This window comes from Lucilia sericata, unplaced genomic scaffold (genome assembly GCF_015586225.1).
Source record: "Lucilia sericata isolate MDLA Ls3-8-SP2 unplaced genomic scaffold, ASM1558622v1 Contig001567F_arrow, whole genome shotgun sequence".
NCBI classification, from domain to species: domain Eukaryota; kingdom Metazoa; phylum Arthropoda; class Insecta; order Diptera; family Calliphoridae; genus Lucilia; species Lucilia sericata.
In genome coordinates this window covers 81,729-109,240 of record NW_023995489.1, presented here as the reverse complement: position 1 = coordinate 109,240, position 27,512 = coordinate 81,729, and the positions used below count along the sequence as shown (strand labels likewise).

The 27,512-nt window shown below is 26.7% G+C and overlaps 1 protein-coding gene across 2 annotated transcripts; it reads left to right on the top strand.

Annotated features, from left to right (window-relative positions):
* The first annotated feature begins 294 nt into the window (after positions 1-294).
* On the top strand, positions 295-27,212 carry LOC119611964 (NF-kappa-B inhibitor cactus-like). Of its 2 annotated transcripts, none has more exons than XM_037967670.1 (7): positions 295-447; positions 1,283-2,335; positions 3,140-3,317; positions 3,490-3,694; positions 23,178-23,266; positions 23,349-23,606; positions 26,884-27,211. In XM_037967670.1, the coding sequence occupies exons 2-7, from the start codon at positions 1,422-1,424 to the stop codon at positions 26,953-26,955; spliced, it is 1,716 nt and encodes a 571-aa protein (XP_037823598.1). In that variant the 5' UTR covers positions 295-447; positions 1,283-1,421; the 3' UTR covers positions 26,956-27,211. The 2 variants fall into 2 exon arrangements, with proteins under 2 accessions (XP_037823598.1, XP_037823599.1); XM_037967671.1 differs by having other exon boundaries at positions 304-447; positions 1,286-2,335; positions 26,884-27,212.
* The last annotated feature ends 300 nt before the right edge of the window (positions 27,213-27,512 follow it).

Genomic DNA, 27,512 nt, shown 5'->3' with positions numbered 1-27,512 from the left:
AACTTTTCACAGAACACAAAAAAATTCAGAAAAACTTTTTAGTTTAAAAAAGCTTTCTACTATACTTTTGTTTAATCATGATACATATAGTTGGCAACGCCGACTAAATATAATAAAGAGGAGGAGAAAATACGAAATAAAGAAGAAGCAACAAAATTAGTAATTATACGATAATATAGTCTCAACGAGGAAAGCGAACGATTTAAGACGTGTTCAACAGACAAAAAATCAATTCAATCGTTATTGAGATATTGTACAACAAAAAGTAAAAAGCATTGAGCGCTTATAAAAAAGCAAATGAGAAATATATAAAATACCACAATTAAAACAAGCAATAAATATACTTGAAGAAAACTTCAAATAGAAAGCCATTAAAAAAGTAAAAGTGACATAAAACGTATTAATAAATAGTTTTCTTTACGCTAAAATAACCCGGCATCTGAAAAGGTATTAAATAAGTATTTTTAAAATAGATTTCAGAAAAGAAATAAAATTTCATAAACAAGTGGCCATTTTGATTAATTAACATCTACACAAATATTGTGAAACGAATCAAAAAAAAAAAAGAAGAATGTGTGAGAAAAAGCAAAACTTGTAAAAAATCGAAAAGCTACACTTAGCTTTCGTTATAAAATCTAGAATATTTTTTAATGCAAGTGAAATAACTCAAAAAAGCGTACAGAAAAAAACTACAAATATCAAGAAAAATTCCCAAAACTCGGTTAAATTTTTAAAAAATTACAAATTTAAACGAAACAAAAAATCATTACAAAATTACTAGTAGTTGACTAAAGAAAATATTCTTATTTTACGTATACACACTGCAAACAATAACAACAAGTGTCAATTTCCTATTTACGCATTTATATCAGTGTGTTAGAAAGAGAGGGGTAGAGAGCGTAAAGGAGAATGCAAGATTATGCAAAACGAAGTGTATAACAAATACATTAAAAAATGATATGTCGCGATAATATTAATTAACAAAGTAAAAATTAAAATACATACTCTGTTAAATATTTATATAAAGTTATCAACACTTTGTTTATCTTTTTTGTACACATTAAATAAATTAAATAAACTATTGAAAAGCACGCTCACACAGTAGTTAAAAAACACTTTAATTAGCTGACAAGTTTGACAAGTACTAAAAGTAAACTCTAAATGGGGGGACATTTTTCAGTGTTGCAATTTACAGCTACTCCTTTTTTGCACTCTCCCTCTTCTACTTTCTTTTGAAATACCACTCTAAATTTTTAATTTCCTTTTTCAACTATAAAAATAGCAGAACAGTGTATGTAAAAAGAAAACAATAAAACTGTAAGAAAAAAATTAATTGCTGCAAAATAATCTAAAAAAGCAAATCAAAATAGAAATAAAAATAAATTTAAAAACAATAAACATAATTCAGACAAAGCTACAAAATGTGGAATCCAACACCGTCATCATCAACAGCGACGTCAAGTGATAATAAGCAGAATATTAAGGAAGTAGTAGAAGTAGATGATTGTAAATGTAGTGGCGTAGAACAATTAGATCAACAACACCAGCAGCAACAACAAAAAAATAACAGTAAACAACAAACGTCAACAACATTTGGCGGTCAATTGACAGGCTCTACAAATATCCAACAACAACAACGTCATAATAGAGACGACTTGGACGTAGAAGAAGAAGGTGACGATAATAAGAAATTTTCAGATTTAGCTGGGGAAACTACAGATTCCGGCTTTATTTCGGGACCACAAACATCATCTTCGGCCCTTTTGGATACAGATAACGAAGAAGCTGGTGTTGCTCGTGGTGGTGGTGATATTAAAAAATTAAATATACCGGAATCTTTAAGTGAACCACAACAACAACAACATCCAACGCATAAAACGCAACAGCCCAATTTGGATTCGGGTATTATCGAGGAAGAGGAATACGACGACGGAGATTGTGATTCAGTTGGAACAAAAGCAACAACAAAAACTACAAACGAACCAAAAATGATTTTGCCTCATAGTGTTGAATCTGGCATATCCGAATGGTTCTGCAATTTAAGTTTGCACAATAATCCCAATGCTGCCAATAATGTTAATACCGCTTCAACTGCATCCAATTCTCGTACAAATGCCGTTTCTGGTTTAAATAATCTAGATGCCCCTAAACAAACGCGTTCGGCGCAGCAAACAAAATTATCTTCATCATCAGTATCGTCAACCTCATCTTCTTATGCAGCTGGTTCAACTGCTCAACAACAGTACCAACAACAACAAACCGCCACAATACCACAACAAATAACTCCAGCTAATGCCTGGGAGAAATACTATCAACAAAACGATGATGGAGATACGTAAGTTAAATTAAATATTTTATAAGTTAATTTTAATTGATTAGAATTCAAGTTTGTTATATTTTAAATATAGTCAGGGAGTTTAGTGGTTTGAGATATTAAAATTTAACTTTGCCGATCTTTCGTGGGAACAAGGAATGGAAATATTTTTCTTTTTTATTAAACGGGGAAAATAAACTAAAACTCTTTTAAATAGTTTACTTTTTTATTATCTTGCCATTTTCTGTATTTTTACCAAAAGGCTTGTCGCCTTAAAGTTTCCTTTAACGATTTCCATTAAACTCGAACGTGACCTTTCCTTACTTTTTTTGCAAATGGTTTATTTTAAGTACCTGTTTTTAGTAGCTTAGTTTAATGAACAAAACACACGCTCATAAAACAACCTTTCTTTTTTTCCACAAACAATAACTCATCAGGGTAGATTATAAAACTGCAACTAAGTACAACTAAAAAGTTAGTGACAGACAGGTCATAATAAATATGTAGCCATAAATCACCTGTTACATTGTGGCTTTTGTTAAGTTCCGTAAAAATTCCCAAAACAAATTATTTCTTACAATTGAACAGGTTTTTGTGTTTTATTTTCAACCATTGAACTACGTGATCTTTTTCGTTTGTAACCAGGATTAAGAGGAAGTTATTGTATGTGTCTGTGTGTGTGTGTTTTAAGTAAATAATACAGGTGTTTTAGGCTAAAGGCAGGTGATAGTTTTAAACAGATTTATTTTAAGGATTTAAAACATGTACAAGATCTTTGTTTTATTTTCTTTTCTTTTGAATTTATATTTATGTTTATTTATTTAGACCTTTACATTTGGCCTGCATCTCGGGTTATGTAGATGTTGTTGCTGCCCTAATACGTATGGCTCCACATCCTTGCCTTTTTAATATACAAAATGATGAAGCCCAGACACCATTGCATTTGGCCACCTTAACAGCCCAACCAAAAATTATCAGAATGCTTTTAATAGCGGGAGCAGAGGTAAGTTAAAAATAACTTTTTCTTTTTTCTATAAAATTTACTTCTTCGGATAGTATAGGAATTGAAAGTTTAACAGACAAATGCAATTCTTTAAATTTTTCAAGAAATCTCCTTGATTTTAAAAGTTTTAACACAAAATTCCTTTTCTTTTTTTTTCTATTCCCTTCAAAAGCCTACGGCGCGCGATCGTCATGGTAATACAGCTTTACATCTTGCCTGCAGATCTGGCGAAGAACAATGTGTACGCGCTTTAACTATACCCATTAGTGCCTCCGAAGTTAATGAAGCCCATCGTCAATATGGTCATCGTGCCAATGATAAATCCTATTTGAAATATGCCCAATTACCCTCCGATTTGGAAATACGCAATTATGATGGTAAGTTCTTAAATAAATTCCATTAAATTATATTAAAAATTCCTTTTCAAATTTAAAATTTAAACAAACAAAAATTGTTTTTACTTAAAAGATAACGTTGAACTAATTTTTATAAAAAAATTTAATGCTTTGTCTGTTAAATTTGCAAATGTATTGCTATACAGAGGCGTTCATTTCTTTTTCAGACGTCCCGTCTTGTTAATTATATTTATGTATATTTTGTCACTTATTTTTTTGTGCTTTTGGCTAGCCACAGTCATAGACATTTTTTTTTTTGCAAAAAAGAACAAAAAAAAAAAAATAAAATATATTTATCACACTTTCATGTGAAACATTTTGTTTTAAAAATAACAATTTTATAAGAATTTTCTTAAATGTGATTGTGAATTTGTTTTTGTTCTTTATTTAAGAATTTTCCGCTTAGCTGTCTGAGGTTTATTTTTTTTTTCTTAATTTTATTCTTGAGAAAATTTATATTATTGTCTTTATGACTGACTATTTTTATATACTTTCTGTAGTATATACCCGTTAATAGGGGAATTCATTTGTTTAATTAATTGTGATTATTTATATTCTTTATATCTTGATGAAATGTTGAACAAAACTTACTTACTATATTATTACAAATATTAGGGATTTATAATTAGAAGGCTTTGTTTTCGTTTATTTAAACATTAAAAAAGTTTTTTAATTAATTTGAATCTCTCTAATGTTTTTTTGTTTAAATTAATGTATTCATATATTTTTGATTTAAAAATGAATTTGACGTCAGACTATAATGAAAAAATATACAAACATTAGACTAGTTAGATTAATACGAAGTATAATTTTTTTTCTTTTTCTCAAAGTTTTCTAAATTTTCAACAATTTTTCAATATATTTTCTTGAATTTTTTTTAACATTTGACGTCAGCCCACCATATGTGGCATTCACAACAACCTTAGTAAAATGTTTTAAACAAAAACTACTCAAGGCAAAAGAAAAATAGAAAGAAATTATAAATTTTATTTAAAAAAATCATTTTTGTTTAAACATCTTAAAAGAAACTAAATAATTTTTTTTTTGAATTCTTAAAATCTTAAACAATTTATAAAACTTATTTATTATACTAAAGATATTTTATAATTTATAATTTGTGGTTAAAAAGCTTTGGGAACTTTGCTATTATTATGACTAGGCATTTATTATAATGCTTCTTTGCTAAAATCCTTAATTACTCAGACATGTTATCAAAGCAAATGTTAAAAATGCAAAAAAAAATCCCCGATTCTTAAGAACTTTGAAAATCCTAAATAGGTTAAAAAACCAAATATTGTTTTAATTCTTAGAAATTCTATAAATAATAGAAATAACCCAAGAACTTAATAGTAATAAGTAAACTGAAACTAAAATAAATAAAACCCCTATTTATAACAAAAACAAAACTTGTAATAAATCTAACCAAACATTTTATGTTTTAAGTTTTGTTATAAATAAAAACTTGCTCTAAACTATGTTAAACCCCAAAAATTAGGTAGCTTGCGTGTTTAAAAGGTTTATATTAAAGCTTAATAAAACTAAATCTAATTTTGGAAACAAATAAAATTGTTTATATTGATTATTTTGGTTAAAGCAGCAACCAAACAACACCTTCCATTACTACAAATGCCAATAATAATTAACCTTCACTTGTAATTTAACCTTTGATGACAAAAAAAACTTACAAAAAACTAAACACTCAAGGTAAATTTAATTTTACATAAATCCATATAAATTTATTAGAATTCCTGAAGTAAAAAAGTTCTTTTTAGATTAACTTTAAAACTAAGGTAGAAAAAAATGTATAAAATTCTGTGTAAAACTGCATTTTAACTTTGTATTCTTTTTTACAAAATTTTTTTTAAAAACCCTCCATATGCTTAGCCATAAACCAACAATTTCAAACACCATATTTTTGTTGTTTATTTATTTTTTACACCTCCCCATCACCGCACATACACTCACACACATTTTGCCCATATTGTCATTTTCATTTTCGTTTTTATTTATTTATATTTTTGCTATTGCTTGTTGTGTGCTTCTTTTTTTTCAACTTTGGTTGCTGGTGCTCTGGCTGCTACGGCTAAATATAAAAATATTTTGGGTTTTTCCCAAAAATAATACAAAAAATAAAAAGCAGAAACATTGAAATTGTGTTGATGGCGTTCAACATCAGCGCCGCCACCACCACCAACACCTCTTCCTACCACCAATCCATACTTATACTCATGCCCATCATTATCATCATCACAAGCACCACCATCATCATCATCGTCGTCGTTGTATAAAATAAAAAAAAAGCAGCAAAATCAACTTATAGCATTTTCGTAGCCGTCATAATATATGAATCAAATAAAAATGTGATTTTAGTATTAATAAAGTATAAATTTATAAATTATTATAAATTCATTTGTTACAAACAACCAACGTAAATTTGGTTGTTTGACGTAGTATCTACTATATTTGCTGCTCTTTGTATTTGTCTGTTTTATATGTCAAATATCTGAAAGTATCTGATCATTTTTTAAAAATATTTGACAAATGTTTGTGGCAAATTTGTAATAAATTTACTTAGAAAATAACTTTCCCTTTTAGCGTTTCATTAAAATATTTTGGAATTTTTTTCTATATAAACGTTTTTCTAAGAAAATTTTCAAAGTTCAAAGTTTTGTCAATTCTTTTTTATTTCCTAATTACAAGTTTAGAATTGTTGTTTATTTGAAGAATGAATGTTTCGTTTAATGGCAGCTTAATTACATGATGTTTTGATTTATTAATTTATAAATTTGTTTGTTTATTTTTTTTCTGTTATTTGTTAAATGTCGGTATAAATTACCCATGACGTTAAACATTGAATTTGTTAAAGTCATTTATAGCTGTAAAAATAAGTTGTTATTTGTTAAATGTACAAAAAAAAAAGAAATGAATTGGCGGGAATATTTTTCAAGTGTTAAATGGTATTCAAGTACAAGGAACTGATTGGAAGTTTTATATCCCTTAGTTATTTACTGAATTCCAACAGATTATAAACAACACTGACCTATATACTGGACTAAAGACGAGACTATTTAAAAGACTATAGACTAGACTATTGACTAGACTATAGACTAGACTATAGACTAGACTACAGAATACTCTGTAGACTAGACTATAGACTAAACTATAGACTAGTCTATAGATTAGACTATAGGCTAGACTCTAGACTAGACTATAGACTAGACTATATACTAGATTATAGACTAGACTATAGACTAGACTATAGACTAGGCTTTAGACTAGACTATAGACTAGACTATAGACTAGACTATAGACTATAGACTAGACTATAGACTAGACTATAGACTAGACTATAGACTAGACTATAGACTAGACTATAGACTAGACTATAGACTAGACTATAGACTAGACTATAGACTAGACTATAGACTAGACTATAGACTAGACTATAGACTAGACTATAGACTAGACTATAGACTAGACTATAGACTAGACTATAGACTAGACTATAGACTAGACTATAGACTAGACTATAGACTAGACTATAGACTAGACTATAGACTAGACTAGACTAGACTATAGACTAGACTATAGACTAGACTATAGACAGACTTAGACTAGATATAGACCTAGACTATAGACTAGACTATAGACTAGACTATAGACTAGACTATAGACTAGACTATAGACTAGACTATAGACTAGACTATAGACTAGACTATAGACTAGACTATAGACTAGACTATAGACTAGACTATAGACTAGACTATAGACTAGACTATAGACTAGACTATAGACTAGACTATAGACTAGACTATAGACTAGACTATAGACTAGACTATAGACTAGGACTATAGACTAGACTATAGACTAGACTATAGACTAGGACTATAGACTAGACTATAGACTAGACTATAGACTAGACTATAGACTAGACTATAGACTAGACTATAGACTAGACTATAGACTAGACTATAGACTAGACTATAGACTAGACTACTATAGACTAGACTATAGACTAGACTATAGACTAGACTATAGACTAGACTATAGACTAGACTATAGACTAGACTATAGACTAGACTATAGACTAGACTATAGACTAGACTATAGACTAGACTATAGACTAGACTATAGACTAGACTATAGACTAGACTATAGACTAGACTATAGACTAGACTATAGACTAGACTATAGACTAGACTATAGACTAGACTATAGACTAGACTCTAGACTAGACTATAGACTAGACTATAGACTAGACTAGACTATAGACTAGACTAGACTATAGACTAGACTATAGACTAGACTATAGACTAGACTATAGACTAGACTATAGACTAGACTATAGACTAGACTATAGACTAGACTATACTATAGACTAGACTATACTATAGACTAGACTATACTATAGACTAGACTATACTATAGACTAGACTATACTATAGACTAGACTATACTATAGACTAGACTATAGACTAGACTAGACTATAGACTAGACTATAGACTAAACTATAGACTAGACTATAGAATAGACTATAGACTAGACTATAGAATAGACTATAGAATAGACTACAGACTAGACTATAGACTATAGAATAGACTATAGACTAGACTATATAATAGACTATAGACTATTAGCTTTGAAAATATTGAATGAAAACCATCTTTTCTCATATGCACTTTCTTCTACTATACAGTTTCTTTTTAGTTAACAATTAATTTACAAATTTATGCCAGTCATAAATCTTTATTGTTTTCATATATTAGAGAATAAAAATTAAAAACAAATTTCAAGTATAAGTTTATTAAACTTTATATTGACAGCTATTAAAAATATCAAACAAAATTAACATTGATATGAGTGATAAGATTATGGTGCTTGACATAAACATCAAACACACAGATATTGTCCCACTCACAAAATCACTGTTACTATGTTCAGATAAATATTGAAAATTAGTGAAAATCCCAAGAAAAACAATTGAACAATAAACATCGATTAGAATAATATAGTGTAAATCACAAAAAAATTTGACAGTCATTATGTTATGGGTTTTTGTATTTATCTTACCAGTTACCAACCAGTAGTTAGACACACATGTAGAAATGTTTTCAGTTTAGACAGATGAGATTAAATTTAGTTTAATTTATATTAGACTTCAGCTTGAAAATGTTAGACTATAATTTAATATAATATTCTGCAAGTTCTGCGATCGGTTTAAAAGTTAAGGCCTGTTATAAAATATGTTTCTTTTTAACTCTGTCGAGGCCTAAACAATATTACAAATTTTAAATGCGTTTTAATTTTTATAATTTTTTTTAATTCTATCTTCAAAAATGTAAATGATTTAATAAATTCTGTTTATTCAATATGACAATATAAATTAATAACAATTTATTATACATTTATTTTGTTATCTAGACTGTTTTTCGTTTAATTAACATGGGTTTCCCCAAGAAATTCACTACCATAAACGTACAATATAATAACAGATGATAAGGAAAACTTTACGAGTTTTTAACACAGATAATTTATATTATTTTGCAATGAATTTGTAAAAAATACAAATTTTCGAGTAGTAAGCAAAAACATTTTATAGATAAAAAATACAATAAATATTAGAAATACGTCACAGAAAATACCCTTTAAAATTGATTGGTAATAGTTTAATTTGGTATAAGATTATTAATATTTTTTGTTTGTTTTAAATTGAAGTAATAAAACCATAAAATTGTTAATGAAAACAAGGGAAAAATTATTAAAAACTAAGTGAATCATGATGAAATTTTCTTAATTCTGGTTAAATAAGGAACAAAACTTTTGTTATAAACTGTAACACAAATATGTTTGCAAAAGGAATGTAAATAGTGCAGCTGTACTAAACTATTTAAAAAAAAATCCCTATAGTCTGTGGCACTTAAAATAAATGTATTTTTTTTGCTTTAAAATATTTTAAAAGCAACTAAATTTAAAATAAAACTAAAATAAAGACAATTTTCTTTGTATATATTTTTGTTAATTTAACAAACGAGGGCTGTTAATTATATATTTTGTAATATATTTATTTAAAAAAAGTAAAAGAATTTTACAATTTTTGGTGTTTTTTTCTGCTTTATATTTATTTTAAAATGGAATTATGAAATAATATTTTTCTCATTTTGTTGGCAAATTTTCAAAATTTTCTACAATTATTCTGTTCTTTTTTTATTTACATTTCTATATAGTATTTAAATGTCTAGCTTTTGGTATATATGTATTACATACATACATATGTATATATGTATAAAAGCAAAAAATTCACATGACTTGTCTTTAGAAATTTGGCGTAGAAAATGAAAAAAAAAAACGGAAAAATTTAAAATGCACACATGTGTTGGTATTATAATGAACTATACGTATGTGTTTATAGATTTTAAAAAATGTGTGTTTCTATATAAAAGCAATTGCTGCAAGTAAAAATATCTTTTGAAGTTTTTTTTCCTTAGGAATTACATAAAATGTCTTGTATGTATTTATAATTTATGGTTTTTGAAAAATATTTTTAATATTATTTTGAATTTTATTATAATTGTATTAATAAGTATTTAAATCTAAGTTTTCTCGGGCAAATATGTTGCATTTTGTTATATTTAACTCTCAGCTGTTAGATTTAGCTAATTCAAGGACCTAATTGTTCAAAACCTAACAAATCCAACAGGGCTTGGTTTTGGAGCTCGATAGTATGGTCGGTTCGGTAAAACCCCTCATTTGTTATTACTATAGCCTAATCTCCGAATATTTCAGAAACTCCACCAACCGATCCTGGTACAGTAGACTGGATTGTAGGGTTTCTAGGACTCTATGGCCGAAGTTAAATCCAAAAGCTACCAGAATGCTATTAGGAATGGACAGGTGGAGTATAAGGATTTAGTAGGGATAATAACCGGATACTGCTCAATTGGAGCCTTTTGGGGGTAATGTGGTCAGTAACACACAGGATTTTTGCAGGTTGTGTGAGGACGAAGAGGAACTGGATACAGTAGGTCATATTTTATGCCACTGTCCCAGAATACAGAGTCTGAGACTGAAATGGCTAGGTAAATGATTCCCCGATGAGATGTAGCAGGGTGCAACCTAGGCGACATTATGGGCTTCATCAGGGGAATATTTTGAATTTTCAGATAACACACAATTAGGGATTTCTCTTCCATGACCACTTTTTTCTTTGTTCTCTTTTTGGGAGGGAAACTCTCACTCTTCTCATCTCTCTCTCCTTCTGTCTTCTTTTTATTTCTCCTTGTTCTTTATTAAAGGAATTCACAATGAACCTTTGGGTCTCCGAGTGGATGTATACATTGGTATACAACCCTTTTAAACTAAACTAAACAAGGGAAGTGAATTGAAACAGTGTTGGGTGCCATGACTGATTCTTTAACGGAAGAATTTGTTCTAGTTCTAACTTTCTAATATGTCCTAGAAGGAGCTAAATAGATTCCCTTTACACAGATCTCTAAATGAATTTCTTATGACATGAATGAACTGAAAATCAGAAATTATGTATAAATTTCCTGAAAAGTTGTTTAAACCGAATCTAAGATTTGTTCATTGGTTACTTTGGGATGATCTCTATTTATGTGTTTGTTTTTAAGGTTTGAGACAAACAAATACTGATGTAAACTTCTTAAGAGGCCTAAAGTAACAAACTTAAAATGAAATGTTTTGAAGAAATTTTAAAATTGAAAGGGCAACATTTAAATGTTATCCTAAAAACTGCCATAGAATAATGTTGCCTTTTGCAATAGCAATATTTTGAAAACGAAAAGTACTTTTCCTTAACGTTTGAGGTCAACATTCAGAGATTGCAAGGGCAACCTTTGCATAAGGTTTTTTATTGCAAAAACTTTACATCACAGTTTACCAGCTCTAGTATAAACAGTATGTGCCTTATTCATAACAATTTATCACAGGTTTATAAGGCAATTTTTCATACAAAATTTGTTCAATAAATCTTTGATAAATTGTTATGAATAGGTAGTAAATATTTAAATTTTTTTTAACTTTAAATGTTCGACACGCGCATTTTATTGTTGTCAATTATAACTATAAGTATTTAATTTGTTTCTCTTGTTTACGTACAATCTTAAACAAATAAAAAAACTAGGTTTTTCCTAAGATAAATTGCAGTAAAAATTATTAGTATTTTTTTCGTAATTAAAAACTAAAAAAAAAAGAAAAACCAAATGTCAACAACTTAAACTTTCAAGTACTTGTATGAAATTAATACTTTTTGTTAAACAAATTAAACAAATCACATGCATTTTTATCAAGGGGGGGAAGAGGCAAACAATAACAATACTCATCATCATGATGACAGCTCACCAAAGGGAGCTGTAAAAAAACATGATGAGAAATAAAATACATTCTACCTGACAATTACTACAAAGAAATGTATATTCATTCAATAATCTCTGTTGTTTGTTAAAAAAAAAAAAAAACAAACTCATCAAATGAGTTTGATAAATTATAATAAAAACAAGCAAGTGAATCAAGGGTTTAACCGCCTGATCGTCATGTATAACAATCAGCAGCAGCGGCATTAATACAAAGTTCAATAAAATGCCATAAAAAAATGCCAAGTCTTTCACCTTATTGCAGCAATGAGTATTAAAGATGAGTATTTGAAACTTTAAAACCGCATATTCCCAGTTTTTTGACAACGCATTTTGAGGTTTGTCTGTTCGTCTGTCTTATTAGTAAGTTAATGGGGAAATCCATACGTCATTATTGAAAATAAAACAACAATTTTAACAAACATGAAATAAAAAAAAGCTTTAAAAAACAATGTTAATTACTTATGCCGCCAATATACATATGCACATCCCCACATACATACATACATACATGAAAGAAGGCTTGTCTGCTTATTTATTACTAACAAATAACCAGCACATAATAACTAATAAAATAAACGCATACAACTTTAATAAATTATATGAATAAAAATTTTGCGGTTTGAAAAAAAATCATAAACATTGTTATGGACTATAACTGACTTATCTATAGTCGTTATTTATTATTTAAAATATTTTAAAAATAAATTAATTTATTTAGAATTTCCTTTATATTTCTTAATAATTTCAAATGAAACTAATTCTTTCGTATACATATATTTTTAAGAGTCTAGTTGTCTCTTAAAATTTGATTTGTTAAAGATTTCTTTTTTATTTTCATAAATTTTAAAGTTTATTTTTATATACAGACGTAGCTTTTTTAAAACAAATACTGGTTTCTTTTTTTTTTAAGCCCACATATACGTATGTATGGATGTATACACACTCTTAACAAATTTTTTTTATTTTGGAAATTCCCACCCAATAAAAAAAATTTTGAGCATCAAGACATTTTTTTCAACAAACTAACATTATGATGATCATTATCATTATTATCAGAGTTATTATTATCATTATAGTTAACCCATTGTTAAATCTATAGTTTATGTTAGTTCAATTAGTTTTTGTGTAGCTGTTATCAGTTATTATTAAGCTGGGGTTTTCTCAATAAAAATTTGTTTTATAGCAAGCGTCTGTAGTTTTTTTTGGCTCCCCTGGGATTAAAGTTTAATTGGATGGAAACATTTCTGCTTTTTAATTTATATATAAAATTTGTAATTTTCTTAGAAAAGATTCCATATGGTTTTTTTCTAAATTTCCCGTGTTGAGATTGAGTCATTGGGGTATATTTTTATTTATTTTTATTAATTTGTTTCATTTATTGATATTATGACACAAAAATATATAACAAGTATTTAAAATGTGTTAAAAATTTATATTTTATATAAACTGTGTGATATTAACTTCCAGCTGCCAGTTGGCCAGTTTAATTAAGAAGCCAAATTTGTTAAAAAGTTCTAAAAAACAAAAAAAACTAGTCCCTAGGACTGGTTCTTCTCTTAACGTTCGCATATCGTGGTAGAGGCTTAATTGACTGCTTTAGACAGTTCTCTACATGAACTTAAAAATCGTCGTTGTTCCCACAAAAACAGTTATGTGTTTTTTGTTAGGTTTTCAGGAGAGCAACAAAAACTGTTTTATTTTGTAATTTCGCGATCTACATTTGAAGTTATATGTTTCGTGCGAACCTAAGCCCACTAGCTACAAGTTTGTTGTAGATATATTCCAGAATGATTTGCCATTTCTTATTTATAATTAAATATTTAATAAAACCTACACATAACCGTTTTTGTTTCAAGCTTTTTGGAGCAAAATATTTTAAAATTTGAATATTTTATTACACATAACTGATTTTGTTCGTAAAACAAAAAAAATTATCAAATACCATCATAATTTCTGAACAAAAAATGTTATCCTCTTGGGATTTGGTGGGTGGATGTATGACCAATAAAGGCATTAAATAGTGAAATAAAAAAATTATTGAAATTTTTCACTTTTTTTAAAATGATCTAGAATGTTTAAAAAGTCTCAATAGAATAGATTTGAAACAAAATGAGTCTACTTTTTGCCTCATTGGCAGGGCATGTCCTAGTAGGGGCTAAATCGAATCGTCTTTAAACGAACCTCTTACCATTTTAGACAAACAACTTCGAGTCTCAAAATTGGAACTATTAAAGCCATTTTTAAAATTGGAACTATTAAAGCCATTTTTAAAATGCACTTTAATTTGTGATATTTGAACTGGTTAAGAGCCCTTTACACGATCACAATTTACGTACGTTAAGTCTAATGAAATGCCATCCTTATGACAAAAAAGATAATAAAAGTCGTATGATTTATATTTTTGGTGTTTACACGATTGGTATAAAACAATAATAAAGTAAGATGGAAACAGCTGTTTCACTTTTTTTGTATGTGTTTACATAAAAATACATCCCTGATCTAATGCGACTTGCTTGTTTTTTGAATAATTTTAAAAAATTAAGAGAGTCATACGACTGTCAAATTTTCCATCCGTATTTACTCTCAATGTGTGATGGTTTCATTACATATTGCTTTTAGACGATCCCATCCGTACTCTTCTAAACAAAATTTTGACAGATCATATTACTTGTGTGCTCGTGTAAAGGGGGCTTTAAGTGCCAGCCAATCTTTGACAAATCAGGAATCAAATAGAAATTTTCCGAGAAGTAGTTTAAAACGACATCTGATATAGTGCATTGAGCACGATAGAACGATCTATCTGTCTATTAGTTTTTAACACTTAATAATATACTCTTATAAAGAGACCTTCCAAGAAAGTGCTGCACAAAATATCGAGCATCCAAACAACTTTCTTGGGACTAAATCTTATCTTATTAACTTAGCTTTCAAACTGTGATCTCTTAAAGGGTTAACATTTTTAAACTTTCAATCCAAAAAATATCAACTTGATCCAAATAAATGTGTGAAGTGAGATTTTGGTTTTTTTTGTTTTGTGGTATTGATTTATTTAACACATATTCAATTTTAGTGTATGTGTGAATGTATATAAGAAATGACATAATTTCTAAAAAGGGTTTTTACTCGTAAAGACTTTCATTGGTTCATTTATTATTAACATTTCTTTGTTACTTACAGTGCATACTGTTAATTTTATTAACTTTATTTTGTTATTGACATTTTTATGTTTATTTTAAATGATTTTTCAGTTTATTTTGTTGGCTCGATGCTCTTGGTTACATACACACACTACACTGTATGTGGGTTTATTCACATTTTTAGGTTTTTACCACGCGTGAGGTGTCCGACCCCCTTTTTTTATTATTAAATTTGTTTTTCTGATCAGTTGTGCGTTTAAAACTGGGTTTTACATAAAACAACCAGGTTTTTTTCATTGTCAGCAGTTTTTTTTTTTTTTTGCTATAACTTTTTTTTTGCACATTGTAAACAACAGTACTTAACAGCAGTTAGTTACTGTGGTAGTTAGTTGTTAATGCTGAAGGTGGGGTGGAATTTTAAGTCACGCTTTAAATGTTTATATTTGCTTACACTTACTCCAAGCAGTGTAAGGTATGGTTGGTGCTTGTTGGCTTGGAATGAACACAAAATGTTGTGTGTATATGAATTAATGCTTCCTTTTGAACGTGATTATGCATTTCTTTCTTTTTGTTTTTTTTTTCTGTAAGCAATTGTTTTAAATGTTTTTTGTTTATTTTTTTATTATTATTGTATTTGGCTACATAATGAAAATGAAGGGAAAAACCACTTTCATCGTTATATAAATACATATGTTTGACGTTTTTAAACTTGATATTCGAAAGTTGAGGGTTTTTCCAAAAGCCCAACAATGTGTGGCCAAGAAAATTAGCAATAAGAAAACGCAATTGTTTTATTTAATTGTGTTAAAACAACTGTTCCATCCTTATCTTTCTTTTAAACTTAATTTGGTTTTATTTACTTGGTAATTGTTTTAGCAAATTTAATAGATTTTAGTCTAAAATTCTAGGTATAGCCAATAGATTGCAAAAAAAAAAATCCCTAAATAAAACATTCATACATTCATTTTGTGGCTTTTTAATGCGTATTTAAAACATGCCTCAGTCATTATTTCAGTGTGTTTTGGAATTTTTGGAAACTAAATGTGAATGACTTAAAAATAGTATTAAACAAAAAAACAAAAAAAAAACAAATGTTTTAAACTTTGAATATTAATTTGTAATGGAATAACCAATCTATTGCATTTAGTATAAATTCCTAAAGTTATTGTTTTCAATTGACTTTGGAGGCTTTGTGGTTTTATATTTATACATATTTTTAATAAAATTTTTCTTTAAATATTATTTTCATTTGAAAAAATTGCTTGTTTATATTGGGTTTTTCTATATAATTGTATTAAATACAATTTACACTGAGTTACAGGAATATAACAAGTTTGTTTTTTCAAATTTTAGCTTATCATTTGTTATTTATTTCCTAAAAATGACTTAACATTATTTAAATTGATACCAATGTACTTGATATATTGTTAAACAGTGTGTGTTTTTTCATGTTCCAGCTAATTTGTTTCTTACATTTTTATAAATCAATGAACTTTTAATTACATTTTTTCTTTGCTTCCCTCCACCCTCAACTTGTAATCTTTTTCTTATAGGTATATGATGAAGGACATTATATTATAAACTGATTAACTTTGTATCTCTCACTCACTTAATCTTCTAGCAGCCAAATTCCCCTTTATTTAGAAGCTGTTCAAATATTTGTTATAATTTTTTTTTGTTCTGTTTTGTTTTATCTTAAACAAGATTATTAATAATTTGGTTTTTCCTTAATTGTTTTATAAGTTTGTGCCTGTGTATACGGAAATTCTTAAGTTTTTTTTTAATAAAAATAAAAGCCGACATTATTATTATATAGAAAAAACAGCTGTTAAAATAAATTTTTTAATTTGCTGAAGATTTTGTCTGTTTTGTATCGTATTTTGTTTATTTATGTTGTTAAAATAATTTATCTTCAATCTATCAATATCAAATTGCTTTTTTTATACCCTACACCACTTTAGTGGGGAGGATATATTGGGTTTTGTGCAGATGTTTGTAACGCACAATAATATTGGTCATATACTCACCTTAAAGTATACCAATCGGCTTAGTAAACCTTGTAATCAAACTACCTGTCGCAATTTTGAAGATAATTTAATGAAATTTGGTACATGAAAATGTTTAAGATCGGTCCATTATTTCACCTAGCCCCTATACAACTGAACCCCTGAATAGGGCTTGTAAACCTTGTAATCAAACTACAGGTCGCAATTTTGAAGATAATTCAATGAATGATCATGATCTTCTGGAGACGAAGCCTATTAAAAATGGTTAACATCGGTCCATAATTTCACCTAGCCGCCATACAACTGAACCCGACGAATAAAGCTTTCAAGTTCATAATTATGTTTAATATAATAGTATCTCGACAAAAAGCTGCAAAACCAAGTTCTATACTAGCCTTGATGACTCTCATGAATTTTATAATTATAGGGTCTCATTTGACCATAACCCCCTTCAAAATTTGACTTAAATGTCCACAATTTTATTCAACAATAAATGGCTTCCTAAGTATATCTGAGATAAGGTACAATTAAATGCTTTATTATGAAAACTAAATCACATTTTATTTTTGTAACAGATGTAGGGTATTATATGGTCGGTCTCGCCCGACTATAATTTCTTACTTGTTTTTTATTTACAAATTTGCCAAAAAAAAACACAAACGTTTTTTGTTTATATTAAAGTTGTGTGTTAGTTTTAATTGTATAAACAAACTGTTAATTTGTTTGTATAAGAATTGTTGTTTAAAGATTTTTTAATTAAGAAATTGTTAATAATTTTTAAGAAAAAATGTTTTTAAAAGTTTAAAAATATTGCAATTTTTCAAATTTTATTCAAAATTCTTTAAAAACTTAAAGATTTTAATTCAAATTTTTAAAAGTTTTGAGATTTTCCAAAATCTAAGAAACAGAGACCTTTCTAGATCTGTTGGATTAAAAATCTTTAAAAACTCGAAGATTTTATTTCAAATTTTTAAAAGTTTTGGGATTTGAGAGAGTTTTTGAGAGACAGAGACCTTTCAATATCCGTTGGAATAAATTTTTTTAATAAATTTCAAAACTCTACTTGTTTTAATTGCATATTTTTATTGTTAAATAATTTCTATTAAAAATATTTCCGTTTTAAAAAAAATCATAAGCAAAAAAAGTTAAAAAAAAAAAAGAAATTAAAACGCCATTTTTTTAATTAAAATTTATTTGGTTATTTCTGGGAATTTTTGTATATAATTTTGTTATTTTAACAAAACAACAACAGCAACAATCAAAACAAACAAACAAACAAATAACGAAATGTTAATAACCGTTAGAACGTATAGCATTAAATATGTTTGCTAATAATTCCAATATTTCAAGTTTAACTACAAATAGTAGTCATACATAAACATTAAGGTTTGGCTTATTTCTTGCAAACGAATACAATCTGGATTTATAGCAATTTATTTAAATCTTATTAAATGTTGTCACTTGAAAAGCAAACCAAATAAACTTTTATTATAAATATTTATTACTAATTTTTAAATTTATATATATTTTTTTTTCAAAATTTATTTAATTTATGCTAAAACTAAAAGTTGTGGTTTAAGTTGAGTAACACATAACACTCTCTCTTTTTCTCTTTAACTAAGTAGATCTATTTAATCTTGTTAGAAATATCTACTTTTTATTAGCTTTTTTCTTTATTTAGTAAAAGTGTGCTGCTGCTAATGCTGCTGATTATTACTCACCTCTCATTTATATAAAGTTGTGTTAAGGGGGAAATCCCAAAACAAAAAATTACTGTTTAACTTAAGATTTAATGCATGTAGTACTTAAAGTACACATTACGCTACAGGGGTTAGGTAATGAGTCTTAAATTCAGCTAATTGTAACCACAAAAAAAAAACAATAATTAATGATTGATTCAATAATTTTATTTTATTGATAATTCAGCTTTGTATTATGAATGAAGTTTTTTTTGTTTGTTTGTATTAACAAATTGACATCAGCATTATTAAAAATATTTGTGACACTATTATAATATATTTTTTTTTCGTTTATTCGTACGTTTTCGCTTAAATAAAATATTTAAAATTGTTTGCAAGCAAATTTATAATTTATTCTTATAGCCTGTAAGCTAGACATAGAAACAACAAAAGTTCAGACGTCTTGGCAGGCGAGGGGAATAGAAATGAATTTGAAAAATTGTTACATTATACAATGAAATTGCCACTAAACGAAATTGTTTTTTTTTATTTATAATCTTAAGGTTTCAAGTTATAAGAAGACAGCAACCAGTTTTTTTTAACGTTTTCTTAACACCTTTTTTTCCCAACTCTTTTATTTTCAAAATCAAGACTGAGTGAGCGTAACTCACTTAAACTCTCTAAGGTTTCAATAATAACAAATAAAAATTCAAATATTTTGCATACACGAGTTTCAGTTTAAAGAAAATAAATAAATAAAATGAATACAAAACAATAATAGCAACAAAAAGATACTAGAAATTTGTAGATTATTTCAAAATCTAACAAAACAAATCTAGCGAAATGGAGGAGAGTAAGTTCACACAGAGAGAAAGACATAGAGACAGGGAAGAGGTAAGAGAAAACACACTTTTTTATAAACTCAAATGACGTAAAATTACATACATAACTATTTTACAACAACGTAATTATCAAATTGCAGTAACTTAGGTCATATTATAGAATTTCAATAACAATTTTCTAAAATATTTAAATAAAATTTTATTTTATTTGCAAAAAAAGCAAAAAAAAAAACTTATAAAAAGTTTTTTAATCTTTTTGTAGTCTGTGGTATGAGTCAAGTCGTAACTTACTTACACGTGTTTGATAAAAAAAATTTATAGTTTTGTATAAATTAACAAAACAAAAACTATAAAAATAGATTTGTAATTAATTAAAGTGAAATGGAGCAGAGCAGAAAAGACAAACAAGTCTTCTCTTGTATATTATTAATATTGTATATATTTATGTTCATAAATACCAAATTCCCCCATTTTTTTCTTTTGGCATTATATAATTTGCATAAATACACTTATATAGGGATTTTTATAAATATCCAAACAAACACATTTACATTTGACTTTTTAAAACAAAAGATTATCTTAATGACGGCCCCTCTTAATAATATAATATTTAAAATTATAAACACATTTAATAATCCTATTATGAATGTTATAAGCTCGGAAAGCTAAAGCCTCTGACTGCCATTCATACTCATATACAGTATATTAAACATACAAACTAGGGCGCTTAAAAGTTTTGCTTTGACAAAATTTTTATAAATATAAATTTTGAATTAATGAAATATCTATAAATAAATTTTAAGTTTTGCTTGACGCTTTTGTTTTAACAAAAAAAAGAGTTTTTTTTTTTTTTTTGGTTTAAATTTGCATACGAAACGTTGTAATTAAATCATATAAAATGTTGATCGATTAAACTTTCTTTAAATATTGTTTTTTTAACAAATGTTAACTAAACTAAAAAAAAATACTTTTTCGAAAAACCAAACCGGTTAAGGTTGTAACCGAAAAATTACACCATTTGTATTTTTGGAAAATAAGCAAAAAGTCGATTATTATGAAAAACAACAACAATGAATTTGAAAATTTAACAATTATATGAAAATTAATTAGGCAAAATTAATAAAGAATTTAAGTTCGAATTTTCGAAATAAGAAAATCTGTTAAAAATCCGCTAAAAACTCAAGGGCGGACATAAAATAACAATTTTAGACAAAATTTTAAAAATATAAGAATTTTCGAAAATTCGAACTTAAATTTCGAATTTTTGAAATTAGGAAATTTGTTAAAAATCCGCTAAAAACTCAAGGGCGGACATAAAATAACGATTTTAGGTAAAATATTAAAAATTACAGGAATTTTAGAAAATTCGAACTTAAATTCGAATTTTCGAAATTAGGAATTTAAAAAAAAAAACCGCTAAAAACTCAAGGGCGGACATAAAATTACGATTTTATGCAAAATTTTAAAAAATATTGTAATTTTCGAAAATTTTAACTTATATTCGAATTTTCGAAATTAAGAAATATGTTAAAAATTCGCTGAAAACTCAAGGGCGGACATAAAATAACGATTTTAGGCAATATTTTAAAAAATATAGGAATTTTCAAAAATTCGAACTTAAATCTAAAATTAGGAAATTTGTTTAAAATTCACTAAAAACTTAAGGGCGGACATAAAATAACGATTTTAGGCAAAATTTTAAAAAAATATTGGAATTTTAGAAAATTCGAACATAAATTCGAATTTTTGAAATTAGGAAATTTGTTAAAATCCGTAAAAACTCAAGAGCGGACAAAAAATAACGATTTTGGGCAAAATTTTAAAAAATACAGGAATTTTTGAAAATTCGAACATAAATTCGAATTTTCGAAATTGGGAAATTTGTTAAAAATCCGCTAAAAACTCAAGGGCGGACATAAAATAACGGTTTTAGGCAATATTTTAAAAAATATTGGAATTTTCGAAAATTCGAAATTAGGAAATTTGTTAAGAATCCGCTAAAAACTCAAGGGCGGACATAAAATAACGATTTTAGGCAAAATTTGATAATTTTCAAGAAATTTTGAAATTGATTTTGAATTCTCGAAATTAAGAATTTTATTAAATCATCTAACGAAACTGATGCTATTACTTTCAGTGAAAGAATAAACATAATTATAACACCAATTGGCAATAGTTTTTAGTTTTGCTCAAGTATTATAAATTGGTTTTGCAATATTGCAAACTGTTTAAAGAAAGTTCATTGCTTTAGGAAATTTCAATTCGAAAAGTTGGTTTTCGAGAGAGATTTTAAAAAAATGTTTAGGATTTTAAAGTGCTGTTTTGAATTGTAGTGTAATTTTAAAAAGTTGTAACATAATCTTTTTAAACATTTAACAATTGTCATTGTTAAAATATTTATTTTTTTTTCTTCTTACGTTTAAACTTTAAACATTTGCACTTCTTTAAACAAAAATTTTTTGTTGTTTTTGTTATAATAAATTTTTTTTTCTGTTTTATATTCAAAATTATTTGCCGTTTATTGTTATTGTTAATTTAAATTGTTGCTTTTGTTTATAAATATGTATATACAAACAAATATACATACATACGTACGTATGTAAGTATGTACGTATGTCTTAATGTCTATTGGTATGTATAGAAATTAAACAATTTTTTTTTGTGTTTAACTCGTTTTAATATGATGGGAATTTCATGGGGTTTTTCTGCACTCATACATTAGCAGGGAGTTTTGTATAAATACACAGATATCAAAACAACAAATACCAACAAATAGTTATAGATAGATATTTATACATTTAAAAATACACAATACATGTGTTTTCTCGTATTTTGCTTTAACTGTTGATATTGGTATTGTTATTATAACCCCTACAAATTAACCATATAAAGCATACCAAACCTAACCGAACTGAACCAAACCAAACCATCTATCTAACGCTACAACTGAAAAAAACCATCTTCATCATCATCAGCATTGTCGTCGTCAACTTTGGCTGACGTTACCTTCATTTCTGTTTTACGTTTATTATAGTATTCTTGATTGTCTGTGTATTACTAGACGTTGAAATATTTGTTTTAAAACACAGTTTGTTAACGTCTAAAAACCTTTATAAAAAAGCTTAAACAAATATTATAACCAGCTTTTTAAATGGTTTATTTATAAAAATTAATAGTTGGCGGATGATTTGTGATTTGTAGAAAACTCACACTACGATTTCATTCATTCATTATTTTCTTTCGTTTTTTTTTTAAATACAAACAAAAGAAAAAGCTTTTACTGCTTAAGCTTTGTTTGTTGCCACAAAACGTTATATTTAAAAAAGTAAATTTTTTACAATTATTTGTTTGTTTAAAAGAAATTTTCTTCTTTATTTAAGAAGATATACAGTAATTAATTAAAATGTTTCTTTTTCTACTTTCAACAGGTGAAAGATGTGTTCATTTGGCCGCTCAAGCTGGTTTTATCAACATTTTACGCATATTAGTTTTATATGGAGCTGATATTAATGCTAGAGTAAGTTTTTCTTAAAAAAAAAAAAAAACAATTAAAGATTTATAATTTGTAACTTATTATTGTTATTTTTTTGTTATTACAGGAAGGCAAATCGGGACGCACTCCTCTACACATTGCCATTGAATGCTGCAATGAAGATTTAGCCAATTATCTTTTAGATGATTGTCAAAAATTGAATTTAGAAACAGCTACTTATGCCGGTTTAACTGCTTATCAGGTGGCCTGCATTTTAAATAAATCAGAAATGCAAAATATTTTAGAAAAAAGAGGAGCTGAACCTTTAACACCACCTGATAGTGACTACGATAGTAGTGATATGGAAGATCTTGACGATTCAAAGGTGAGCTTCTATAATTAAAAACAAAACAAGAAAGCAAATATCAAAAAAATAATAAAGAAAACTAAACAAAAGTTAAGCTTTTGTATTATATAAAGAAATATACTGAACTGGCCTTCAGTTTATCTCGGAAAAACGGAAAACAAATTTTTAGTTAATAACTTAATTAAGTTACTAAATAATAATTAAATAATGATGATGTATTGTTAACCAAAAATCAAGCTACAAAAAAATTTATATTAAAAAAAAAAAAAACACAAAAATAGTTAAAATTTTTTAGTATGATAAAATATACAAAAACATAATAATATATACATAATAATTTAAACTATGAAAGTAATTTAACCATAATAAAAATAAACAAGAATGCTCATATAATATTTTTAAAACAAAAAATTTTTAAAGGGAATCTTAAAAACAAAAGTTCTATGTTTTAGTAGAGCTAATACAAAAACAGTAGAGAATATTAAAAAAAAAGAAAAGAAAAGAAAAATTGGTTTATAAAATTTTTTTATAGAAAAATATCTTTTCCAAATTATATAAAAACTTAATTTACAAAAATAAGAAACTTTTTCTTAAACTGATATATCATTTATAAAAAAGTACTCTTGAAAGAAATTATTTTAAAAAATAACATTTTATGAAATATTTATGATTCTTAAATTCTTTTTAAATTCTTAATACACGAACTATTCTAGGCGTTATTGCTAAGTTAATAAGAAAATATCTTAAAAATTGGATTTTTTAGAAAAAAAAAATTCTATGTTCCCTCAAAATAGGGTTTAAAGCAGACAATGAAAATAGAAATTTCTAAATATAATTGATCTGTCAACTCACTACTCTATTGACTAGTCTAAGGATTAGTCTACTGACTTGTCTACGGACTAGTCTATTAATTAGTCTAAGGACTGGTCTTTTAACTAGTCTAAGGACTAGTCTACTGACTAGTCTAAGGACTAGTTTATTAACTAATCTAAGGACTGGTCTTAGGAATAGTCTGTTGACTACTCTGCTCAATATACTATTGAATAATCTGTTCATTAGTCTATAGACTAGTTGGGTGATTTGTCTGTAAACAAATCTATTGACGTGTATATTGGATGTCTATAGGCTTGTCTGTTGGCTAGTCTATTGACTGTTTTGTCTACGGAATAGTCTGTTGTCTAGTCAGTGGCATAGTCTGTTAAATAGTCGATGAACAAGTATATTGATTAGTCTATAGACTAGTCGGTTGACTAATCTGCAAAGAAATCTATTGACTCGTATATTGGATGTCTATTGGCTTGTCTATAGGCTAGTCTATTGACTGGTCTGTTGACTGTTCTGTCTACGGAATAGTCTGTGGTCTAGTCTTTGGCTTAGTCTGTTAAATAGTTGATGAACAAGTGTATTGATTAGTCTATGGAATAGTCTTTTGACTAGTCTATGAACTAGTTACTAAACAAACATATTGACTTGTATATTGAATGTCTATTGGCTTGTTGTCTATTGGTTAGTTTATTGACTAGTCTATTGACTGTTCTGTTGACTAGTCTACGGAATAGCATGTTAACTAGTCTATTGAGAAGTCTGTTGACTAATGAATTAACAAGTCTGTTAACTATTCTATTAACTTGTTGTTGACTAATATGTGGATTATTGTCTAGTCTATTTACTAGCCTACAGACTAGTATATGAACTAATATATAGATTAGTCTATAAAATAGTCTTTTGTACAGTCTATAAACTACTTGTTAAAGTACTTAAGATGCCTTGAGAGTATCAAAATCTTTTGCCTCTTTTAGATGACAACATTTTCTAAAAAATCACTTTGTATAGAAGTTATAACAACATTTTAAGCAATTTGCTTAAAAATATCGTTCTATAAATGAATTACAAGTTTGTTAAAGTATTTTTAATTTAAAATGAAAATAAGAATCATAAATTTTGCAACTAATACATGAGCTCGTAGGATCATACATAAAAATGATGCTACGAACCAAGTTTTTTTTAATAAATTCATAACTAAAGTCCCTTAAATATATAATGTTAACTAACTTAACTAAAGTTATAATAAGTCTCCTTTTAACTTGATTCATATTATTCATATTTTATTTAAAAAAAGAAACAACCAACAAAATAATTTTTTTTTATTATTTTAAATCTATCAAAAAAGGGACCAATTTTCTCTTTAACTAAAAATGAAAAAAAAAATATATAAAAAAAATTCTAAATGTTCTATTGTTTTTCTTAAGTGTAATGTAATTCTTTGTACGTACGTGTGTGTGTTTTATATAGTTTTAAAATTATTTTGCTTTAGTTTTATAAGTAAATTAAAACAAAAAACTGTGTCGTCTGTCAGTGTAGTTAGTTTTTAGTTTTTAATTATATTACAACAAAACATGTTAATTTTTATGTGTGTGTCTTTTTTTGCTCTCTTTAAATTTACTAATAATTTGAAACATTTAGTTTTTTTTAGTGTTTTCTTTAAGCTATCAATCTTAATTATAATGTCTATATGTTTAAAAACTATTAATATTTGACTGAACTAATTACTTATTATGTATTATAAAAAAATATATATATAAATAAAAAAAAACTATATCAACCAAAAATCTAAAAAAAATAAAAATTTACAATATTTTATTGTTATAACAAAACAAAAACAACACAACAATTAGTGGTCTTTTTTTCTCTCTTAATTTTTGGATTTGTAATTGAAAATTGTAAAAATTAAACACCAGGTATGTAAATATTAAAGAAAATTATTTTGTTGGTTTATTTATTTTTAAAATTGTTAATTATTTTATTAATATATTGTATGTTTGTTTGTTTTCTTTTAATATTAGTTAAACTTTGTTGCTTTAATGTAGTTATGGTAATCATACTAATCTGTTGTAAAAGTTTGAAATTGAAAATTTGATAAAATTAACATAACCTCACTTTGAATATTTTAAAAGTTTTGAAAGAAAAAATTTGCTTTTTATGATAAAGTTTTGGATTTGCCTAAAACTCTAAAACTGAAATTTTATATTTTATTACAATTCCTTAATAATTTTCATTTCTATTAAATAATTTGGTTTGAAATATTATATTAAAAACAAGATTTTTAATTTCTTGGAGAAATAGTTCATTAAATGCTAACATTGTAGTTTTGTTTTTACCTTAAATCTTAAATTAAATATCAATTTATTTAAATTTTTTACCTAAATTTTAAACTGAATGCTTTCTTTTATTAACTAAACCCCTTTTCGAAAATTGAATTAATTTGTTTTAATTTGTATTTCTTTTTTATTTTCAGTTATATGATCGCTTTGGTGATCCTGGTTACTTTGTTGGTTACAAAGGTGGCAATGCCATGACGGTGGCTTGATTGTTTTACTATACTTTCCCACACACAAACCACTTTACCCACGCCCATGCTCTCGCTCTCTCTCTCTCTCGCGCGCTCTTTAGTTATAACTTTTTTTTTAGCCACAAACAATAAATGCAATAAATAATAAAATTAATTTTGTTAAACACGTTCTTAAAAAAGAAAATATTTAATTTAACTCTGACCGAAAAAAAACTGTATATATAAAAAGGACCTACCTGCCCCGCCCCCGCGCTCTCTTAACTATCGTTTAACGATTTTTTTGTTTTTAACCCTTTGAAAAATAAAAAGAAATTAGTTTTTTTCATTTTTCATTTCCATATATTTTAATATGTTTTGTTAAGTTTTTGCTATATTTTTCGCAATTTCTTAAATATATTTTATTTTTCATGTAATGTATTTTATAAAAATTATAATAATAAAACAAATTTTTAGTTAATAGTTTAAAACAGATGATGGTATGTGTCGTTTTTTTGTAACATGTGTGCATGTATAAACTATTTTATTTTAAACTTTTCCGTTTCTTTCCTTTTCTTCATATATTCTAATTTAAATGT

What these genes read in the sequence shown, in the direction of transcription:
- LOC119611964 (XM_037967671.1), top strand. Translation starts at nt 1,422, where the DNA reads ATGTGGAATCCAACACCGTCATCATCAACAGCGACGTCAAGTGATAAT. An exon ending in GGAAATACGCAATTATGATG is followed by an intron (nt 3,695 to 23,177) that starts GTAAGTTCTTAA and finishes TACTTTCAACAG; the next exon opens with GTGAAAGATGTGTTCATTTG. An exon ending in AAGATCTTGACGATTCAAAG is followed by an intron (nt 23,607 to 26,883) that starts GTGAGCTTCTAT and finishes TTTTATTTTCAG; the next exon opens with TTATATGATCGCTTTGGTGA.